Source organism: Sardina pilchardus, chromosome 11 (assembly GCF_963854185.1).
Source record: "Sardina pilchardus chromosome 11, fSarPil1.1, whole genome shotgun sequence".
In the NCBI taxonomy this organism is placed as follows: Eukaryota; Metazoa; Chordata; class Actinopteri; order Clupeiformes; family Clupeidae; genus Sardina; species Sardina pilchardus.
Window position 1 is genome coordinate 32,691,571 of NC_085004.1, and position 9,311 is coordinate 32,700,881.

General features: G+C 39.4%; 1 protein-coding gene across 4 annotated transcripts; it reads right to left on the reverse strand.

The window, feature by feature from the left end:
• Nucleotides 1-648: 648 nt before the first annotated feature.
• Nucleotides 649-8,949, reverse strand: pcgf1 (polycomb group ring finger 1). 4 transcript variants are annotated; one of them, XM_062549293.1, is made up of 9 exons: nucleotides 8,830-8,949; nucleotides 7,692-7,797; nucleotides 5,633-5,785; nucleotides 5,345-5,416; nucleotides 5,162-5,267; nucleotides 2,161-2,203; nucleotides 1,923-2,006; nucleotides 1,236-1,316; nucleotides 649-830 (listed from the first exon to the last, which is right to left on the reverse strand). In XM_062549293.1, exons 1-9 carry the CDS (start codon nucleotides 8,914-8,916, stop codon nucleotides 780-782), a joined length of 783 nt encoding a protein of 260 aa, XP_062405277.1. In that variant the 5' UTR covers nucleotides 8,917-8,949; the 3' UTR covers nucleotides 649-779. The 4 variants fall into 4 exon arrangements, with proteins under 4 accessions (XP_062405277.1, XP_062405276.1, XP_062405280.1 ...); XM_062549292.1 differs by having other exon boundaries at nucleotides 1,923-2,009; XM_062549296.1 differs by lacking the exon at nucleotides 8,830-8,949 and adding an exon at nucleotides 8,663-8,768 and having other exon boundaries at nucleotides 1,923-2,009.
• Between the last annotated feature and the right edge of the window lie 362 nt (nucleotides 8,950-9,311).

Here is a 9,311-nt window from a genome sequence, read left to right on the forward strand (position 1 = left end):
TATATTGGGGAAATTCGATAGAAACATCAATGCCTTCCGTAGCTTGTATTACCCTAATTAACCAGTTTGACGCACTTGCGCAAAGCTTGACTACCTCGGCAAGTTTGCGTTTATAATTTAGTCAGATATAGCCTAGTGTTCAAATTCGAAGTCATGCAGGTTGATCACACATAGCCTACAGACTGCATACAAATATCGCATTAACTATTTCATTTGTTCATCACATAGGCCTTCTCCAGCCAGTCTACCTGAACATTTCATGATTTTTTTTTTACTCTGGGCTATTTTGTTATACGATTCGTGGATGTATCTAAAACTCAATGTGATCATTCTCTTGAATTGATTATCTAATATATATAATAAATAAATAAAATATTAAATAAATGAATAATTCAAGAAAGAAAGAAAGAAAGAAAGAAATAGGAAAGATGCAATTTACAAATAGTCTAACAAATATAAGACTCACACAGCCTTGCAATTTCTCATAGAAAGACTTAATTTTCACACGAATGGAAACACGGCCCTCTAGTGTTAGAAAATGTAAGCGCATTGACATTTGTGCAGGCTATTTTAACCCCAAGAGAAACGTTCGGTTACTGAATGGGGATTTCAGTTATCTTGATCAAATCACTCACAACATACAACGTTTAAACATTTTAATTTATTTTCAAAAGTACAAAACAATCAAATAAAAAACGTCAGCACACAAAAATATCAAATATAATAATTATGTAAAATAGAAAAAAATGTCTACATTTGTTGAGACCATTACAAAACTTCTATCTTGTGCGTTTGTCCTTGATGCTGTAGTGAAGGACCAAGGGTTGAGCCTTAAACACAGACAATAAAGATATTCAGATGTTTTAGTTGTCATCATCACTTTCATCACTTTTTAAACAATCAATAACATCTTATTGAATTTCCCAAGTTTGACTGTTTAGCTGTTGCTAGAAGTCCCATTCAGGGATCCCATTCCATCTTCTGAAATCCCTCAAGAGCAACATAGGCCTACACAATGACGCAGATGTCTGCTGTGAGACCAACTGACAGCCCGTCGTTATGACTGCACATAAACTTACAGACCTATTCATTATCTTACTAAGCTCTAAGTTAGCCTCCACACTAAGCTACAGTGTGGTTCTGTTGCTAAATGACTTTCCAATGGGAGAAGTCAAACTGAAAAGGGTAAAGGAATGTGGTATGAAATCACTGGGCACGACATGAGTCCACAGTACCTTGCCAAACCAGTAGGAGAGCCACAGCCGTTTCATGGTCATGTGATCCGGAAGGGACTCATTATTGAGTAACATCTGGACCTACAGCACAACAAAGACCACGCAGAGAGGGGGTGAGGGGGTTAGGAGGGCGGCTAAGCATGGAAACCTCAAACAACAAACACTTTCAGTTTCAGGAAGGGTGCCAACACTGCAGCGCATTTCAAGCACTTGAGAGAGCCAAGCTGAATCTGTGTCAAAAATCGCATCACCACAGAGAATGCGCTGATGTCCTCCGTAAGAATAATCGCATATGCACTGACATTATGTAAGAGTATAAAAATGATGTCTTCAGTAAGAGTGAAAGCAAGCCCTGATTTCATAACAGAGTTATATATATTTGAAAAGAGTACCCAAATGTCGTATGTAAAACAATGCACTGATATCCTGAGTAGGTTATCAAGATCTGTGATTCTGCCAAATAGTTATTGATATTTGAGCACCAGCCAATCAAATAACGCCCATCCATTCTGTGCTTCTGACGGAATGTGCTAATTGTGCTAATAGCTATGTTCTGTAAAGAGTCAATTTGATGTCTATAAATGTGTTTAAATAGAATGGTGAACACCTTTGAGTTAGAGTATTCTCTGATATCTTACGTGACAAAGAGATCTCTGATGTTATTAGTAAAAGGGGCCAAACACAGACCTGGTGCTTTTCCACGTTGAGCCGATGACACAACACTTTCCTCAGGTGTCTGACCTCTGCTCTGACTGAGCACCGGACAAACTTCTGCTGCAAAGAACAGTGGAACCATATTCACAACAAACACAAACACACACACTTAACACAAACAAATACAGGAAACTTAACTGGACAAGGAAACTTTTAATGGTAAAATTGGACATTTATTTCCTGCGGGGCAGTATTGTCGCAGGTGCCTTACCTGTAAGGTTAATTTGCTTTTATCCTTTGATGAATACGACGAACTGTGAAAAGAAGGAATGACTTGATTGGTGAACTGCAATATTTTACAATATTTGACAAGACATACAGTAGGTGCAGAGGCAGACATCCCGGGTTCAGAAAGTAAAAGTCCTGCCAAGTATTTGATCCAACCATTTAGTAAACCAGCTGCCGGGTAGATCAGACAATTAGTGATATCACCTGTGTTAAGTGCACAGGTAGAAATTATATGGCAGGACTTTTACTCTCCGGAACCAGGAATGTCCGCCTCTGCATAGGTAACAATAAGGACTAAAAACACAACAGGAAGTTTTTCAGGAAGATGACATGACATCACATGAATTCCAAACACTGGTGACACAAAAAATGTATCTTTTTTATATAACATGTAGCCTGTCACATTTTCCCAAAACACATCACAAAAATGTCATGAAAAACACAGAGTAAACACAACTTTGGGGAATTAACCATTTAACAAATGGACACAACTAGGCTGGTGTCCTTCCATGAGAGTCCTGTAGACTTAGAGCTAGGCACTACAGTGGAGAATGCAATCCCTCTTAAAGTGGACTTTGAGAGGACATTGACCGTCTCCCAAACAGCAGCACAGAATGATTTCAACGCTATGCGTGCTTTGTCAGCAAGCAAAGACCTATATAACTTATATAATACATTTTATGATTACTGTAAACTTTATTATTATTTTATTATGTAAAGAAAAGTCTTGTTAAACCAATTGGAGAAACATTAAATGGCAAGGTTTTGTCATGAAAGGTAGGTAAATGCCTAGTCATAAAAGTAGTTAAGTACACACACACAAAAAAGTTGATAACTGTCCAATGAAACAAAAGTGTAAAGGGTTGCTTTGCTTATATGTGAGAGTAGCCTAAAATTATACTGAGGTTCTGAGCCTGTTGATTGGCAACTAGTAGTGAAATAATCACAGATCCATTGATTTTGGTTGGATATTTATCATTTGTGTTTGTGGAATGAGTATATTGTTTGCTGAAAAGAATGGGATATTAACTGATGTCATAACTTGGGGGAATAGTTGATTGCCAATGAAAGTTTCTCAATTAAAGTAAAAGTGAGAATATTGGCATGAAATTGATGCAAATTCATGTAGAAATGTGTTTTAAGGGTTATTTTTTTCAGTGGATGTCGGCACATGTGTTTTGTGCATCTGGAATGCATTTATTGACAGCCTACTCAACCCACTAAGAATTTGAGGGGAAAAAAACATTTTTCATATTTTTTGATAAAAAAAACATACAGGGTGCAAATGGCCACAATTCTTTTCTGGCAGAGCAGACCCTCCAATTATTGTGTCTTAGGGTCAAAGTTAACAGAAAAAAAACACAAATAAAAAATATGACCGACCATGTCAGGTTCATTTTATTGAGCTTTTGAGACTTTGGCTGCCTGACTATTAACATTACTGTGCATCTCTATGTTAGACTTGATGTATGACACATCATCAACAACAGCCAGTGCTTTGAAAGATGTAGCCTAATGTCGGTCATTGCTGACAGACATACAAATCAATGGTCAACACTATAAGGCAATATTATCATGAAACTTTTTCAATTTGATTTGTGCGGTCAGTGAAAGACTCGGTTGGTGGAATATTTTTATAGTGCAGAATAAGAAACGGGTTTGAAGAATTGAACCCTCTTAGGCATTAAGCCGCAGCATGCCCAAGTCTATAACTAACACACACCCAACAGATGAAGTTAAAAGTGGCATGCTAAGGTAATGCTGTGTACGATTTACTCCAGTCAAATATACACAAGGGGGTGTTGAAGTGTTAGGGATTTACTACAGTGGTCAATCAACAGTCGAGCCCTAACATTACACAAAATAATATGAGATACGACGTCAACAACAATAATGAACCAAAGCAGCAAACACAAAATCACTAATAAAACACCCTTCAAGTTCATTCATACACAACAAGTAGGGTTCACTAGCAAGTGCCTATGCCTCTTTGATGTGGGCTCTAAGCAATGCTAACAGCCCAGTTGTCCAAAGAAAGAACCTATGCAGGAACAAAGTAATAACATGTAGCATCTGCAAAGTAGCAAGTGCTTATACCCCATTGGCGAAGGCCGTAAGAAAAACTAGCAGCTAACTCATAACATAATGTGGGATGCAACAACCAACCAAATCAAACAGCAGCCTCCGTGCGCAAGGTGTAGACTTCACTAGAGTGGGTATGCTCCGTTAATGTGGCCTCGAAGCCAAGCTAGCAGCCGAACAGCCCAGAGAAAGGAACCAAAGGAGGAACAATCGCCACGAGAAGAGCTTTCATCAGCATTTCACTGGGGTTTTCAACTGGGCACCCACCTTCTTCTGTGTTTTGTTGAATTAGGCAGAAGGTTCTCTACCAATGACTGCCAACAACAGTCCACAGCATAAGGTGCTGTGTCCACCAAACGCGTTTTTTGCACCGACGGCGACAATTTTCAATGTAAAGTCTATGTAGCTCAGCTCTCACAGCGCTGAGCGCCCTCAGCGGAAAAAAACTCTCGGCGCCGACCGTTTTTTGTCGCAGCGCTCAGAGCGCTCAAAGTTGAAATCTGTTCAACTTTTAGAACAGCGCCGGGCTCCTCAATGGCACTTCTCGTTATAAACCGTCTCTGGTTTCGGTAACTTAGCAACAATACACACTTATCGAAGCGCCGAGAGGAGGAGGTTGTGGGCAATCTGGCTGTTAAAAACGCGTTTGGTGGACACAGCACCTAATGAGCCAAAACACAAGCCCTTGATACAGGCACCAACAACTAACACTCCAAACACAGTGACTTCCCGCATTTCAGTGTCAACTCAGGTTACGACATGATCCCAAGAAGTCTGTGATCACAACAAGCATAGGAAACAATAGCAGATAGGGTGACATATTTCATATTTCAAGATTTCAAGTCTGCAACAAAGATATGACTTAAGAAAATCAACTCTGGTAAGTGTGATACAATTCTTACCTTTGCCTCTCTAGACATAAGGAAACCTGTTCATCATATCTGTAGAAATGAGCTTTGGAATGATCAAAGCTTGTATACGGTAATCGTCCATGATCTGGGGATATGTCTACAATACACAAAGCAAACAATTAGCCAATACATTGGACAACAACAGCATCAACTACAACTTGAACAACAACTTACCATCTCCACAAGGTTGTATAACTCTTTCAAGGCCACGTGACTGATAAAAGTCTTTTATTCTGCGGTCTTCACCTGTTTAAACAGGCCATAAATAACACTTACTTTCAGGGACATACTGTACGCTAACAAAGACCGCATGCTCCAGCTGTATGCGTATACACAATTAATTAATATCCACAGAAATGAAACTTAACGTGACAGTTTAAAACTAGATACATCATGTTTTAACCTTACAGTAAAGCACCATGACAAGCACACACAGGCAAAGTCTAATTCGGCTGTACTCACTCTCCTGCAGACCTGGGACCAATTTGTAGACGATGTCTTGCATTACTCGGTCCAACTTTAGATTCAGCAAAGGCTGTGTTTCATGAATTTTGATGTTGCACATTGGACAGTACTTGCTGGTCTGAAGGTATTTCACAATACAGCTTTTACAAACTGTAATAAAACATACAAAAACACATATAAGATCTACTAAACATTTAGAGATGAAAGCCCTACTGAATAACTGAACCAGAGGTCTCCCTGCATTCAGTCTTACAGGTAATGTCACTACAAGAGCAATATGATCATGGATGTAAACAGCGCTTAAATAATCACAGGATCTCCAAATCATGCTAAATCAGGCTGACTTTAATGCGGACATCCTCGCCATACAATATCCACTTCAGGCAAAAAATAAGACTTTGCGCTAGTTATATGCCAAATCTCTCTCTGTCTCTCTCATTTTGTACTGGTAAACACAACATGTGCTTTCTGAAATAAAGGCACAGATATAGTCACTGCTCTCTATATTGCATTAGGAAATATGGAAAGAAATATACTCACTAATTCACTAATAAAAGGTTTAAAAGCTTTTACATCAAATTCACTTTAACAGAGCAGCGCTACACTCTTTGGCACCCTCCAGTGGTCAATCCTTAGACATGGTACAGAGAGGTTACTGCAAAGTTCATACACGTTCATGAAAAAAATCCTTCCATACTTTCTCACAACTTAAGTTAATATTGCCTCCATCTTAAAGGGTTGTTTGTTATGTAAAATGTGATTATTATAATTGCCTTGGCTACAGTCTGCTCTGTATTTTCTACTGCACAAGAGGCGTGATCAACGAACATAGTTCAAATGACTCTGTACACAATTGGATAGTCCTTCAATCATCAGACCAATGATCCAGGTGTGCCAGGTGGATGAGCCAGTTTGTGATTGGTGCCCACAGATTTGCAATGGAAGTAGGATAGAACAATTTGGAGGTTTCCAGCCTGAGCTGCAGGGCGGAACCAAATCACCGGCAGATTGGGATGGGTTTACCCAACCTAGATTAAAATGCATTTACATCTTTGATTCTGATGTTTTTTTATAGAGATGTAAAGGTACACATATTCGTACAACATTGTTTAGGTGCAGGACATTAGGTTCAATAGATGTGGACCGAAAGTACTGAATGCAGTCTTATAAACACTAGTGACTAGTCAACAATTTTGAATGAGGACCATGTTTCAAATTTGTATTCCCACACAAACATATTAAGTGGTGGACCATATGTTAGTTTAGTCCTTTAATGTCAAAAAACATTTGACACTTTTTATTCCTGCTTCACATCAATATTGTCTGTGAATTTTACACCTACAGGCTAACTGTACTGAAAGTTAACCTGACTTCAAAACTGTGGTACACACCGCACTGTGGTTTTTGTGTTCCGTTATACCCCTAGTTACAGAGGCGATTGTTCTTCGCGTGCTGATACTAAACTCACTGGGCTATATTCTCCCATGCATGTGCTCCCATGCATGGGGGGTGCTATAACTTTACAGGTCCAAGTCTGAGGTGAAAGCTGGGACTTTAACCCACAACTACAAGGCTACTGCATATCCTAACTCCTAAACCACTACACTACCACTGCCCCACAAGATACATCAAGATCATGGCACCTGTGTGATTTCTGCTGTATGCAGCGCCAAAAGGACGTGTCACACCTTATAACTATAGACAAAACACACATTTCTAAAATCACTTCCACATATTGGATGCTCTTGTGTTTCCTTGATCAAACGTCCTCTGGCACCAATTTAAAAGAGGGAATTATTTCATGATGTCACACTTCAAACAACTACAGAGGTGCAAGATGCAAGACCAAGGAGTGAAGACACTCACTCAAGGATGCATGCAAATATGTTCTAGAATATACCTAGAAAAAGGAAGTAAAAAAGAATATGCATAGGCTGGCCAACAAATGCAATGCATATTTTTTACTTACCTTCGTGGGAAAATCACACTCTGTCTAACAATACAATGTTGATTCAATGGACTTATTTAAGCCGCAGATAATTCTCAAAACACTTACAGGTATGTAAGCACTCTGTAATTGTTGTAGCATCTATGAAGTAGCCAGCGCACAGGTAACATACAATATGCTCGTTGAGGTCTTTGATTTTCAATTTCACTTCCTCCTGTAAAAACATGGAATATTCACATGATTTACATTTCTTAAAAAATGCCAGAAAACAAGAATCTGCATGAGCCAGACTATATTAGTGATGCAGGCAATTAACTCTGGACATTTTTTTACTGGCATGATGTTACACTAATAGGCCTACTATAAAACATAAAAGGCAGCCTATTACGGAGGCTCTATGGGATATGGGCTACATATAATTTGAGAATCAATTCCTTTGATTCAAGGAGAAAATCTAAACCAATCTGATTTAGAGCCCAGTGTCATGGTGGTGTTTCCTAAGCTGCTTTTGCGTTTTATTTGGGGCCTGACGATCCTTGCATGCAAATCTGCAAAGTATTGAGAGAGCGCGCGCAACAATAAACCCAGAAAAAATAATTAATCAAAATGACCCTTAGGGGGCTCAGTAGACTTCCAATTTGCGAGGAATGTCAAGAAGTGAGACAGGTGCAATCAGCAGCTGCGTGAGTCTATTCTACCACTTGCTTGGCTCATGTTGAATTCACTTAGCGCACTTATCATTACGGTTTACATTTTCAGTTGTATCTGCGACCACATTTAATTTGACTGGAGGTTTGATTATTTGGATTTTACAGCGACTCTTGGCTGACTTCTATGTTACTTGAAAAAAACCAAACCCCGCTTCCCCACGCATACAAACGATCTTTGTGCACTGTTTCACTGCTGTTGCCCGCATAAAAAGATTACGAAGCCCAAACGCCCGTCGTCTAAAGTCTGATTTGCTGGATGAAAGACAAACAATATTATCGTTTTTCTAGCTTTCAGCTCAAGGGTTAAATTTACGAAAGCGTCTCTTATGTGCTGAGGCACAACAACGCCGTTATTCTACCCACACTCACGCCTGCGCAGACAACGTATGCGAGTCCGCTATCCATCCCGTCAGTACCACTCGGCCAGGCATGCAAGTGCTCCGTACTCGACCCATATTTATATGAGACCACGACGGTGTCGAATTATTCTGTGCAAAACTTAACAAAGAGTTAGACCGTAAGCTCCAGTTTCATACCTCATTCCTTAGTGGATCAAGCTTGTAAACAGTCTGTAGTTGATTTCTTAGGCGCATAGCTATCGCCATTGGACATTGCTCCGCCATCTTTGGGAATTGTGCATGCTTCCGGGTGACTGTTATGGGCATGTTCACTCCAGCTGAAAACAAGGGGTGTAGGCTAGATGGGGTGTGTATTGAAAAAGGGGCCCATGGCACTATTTCTGCAGCCTAGTCCTATGTAGGCATTATGTAACTTAAACATTTGTGTATGCAGTAATACAAATAATAATAATTAAAAACTATTATGTTGTTTAGGTAGGCTATATATTTTATGAGACAGTATTATTAGATTTAGGCCTATATTAGGTAAACTAATCGGCCTATAGCACAAATCCAGTGAGGGCTATGTCGTATTGAACTGTTATTGTTTAGTGAATGACTTCTAAAAGTCATTTCTAGCCTAAACCTAGGCTACATAGCGCACGGAGGCTTAAGTTATA

Bases quoted from the DNA above. Each gene is read 5' to 3' on its own strand.
- pcgf1 (XM_062549292.1), bottom strand. From the start codon at position 8,916: ATGGCGGAGCAATGTCCAATGGCGATAGCTATGCGCCTAAGAAATCAA. The intron at 5,268-5,344 runs GTAAGTTGTTGT...TGTGTATTGTAG, and splicing joins TATACAACCTTGTGGAGATG to ACATATCCCCAGATCATGGA. The intron at 1,317-1,922 runs GTCTGTGTTTGG...GTTGTGCTGTAG, and splicing joins TCAACGTGGAAAAGCACCAG to GTCCAGATGTTACTCAATAA.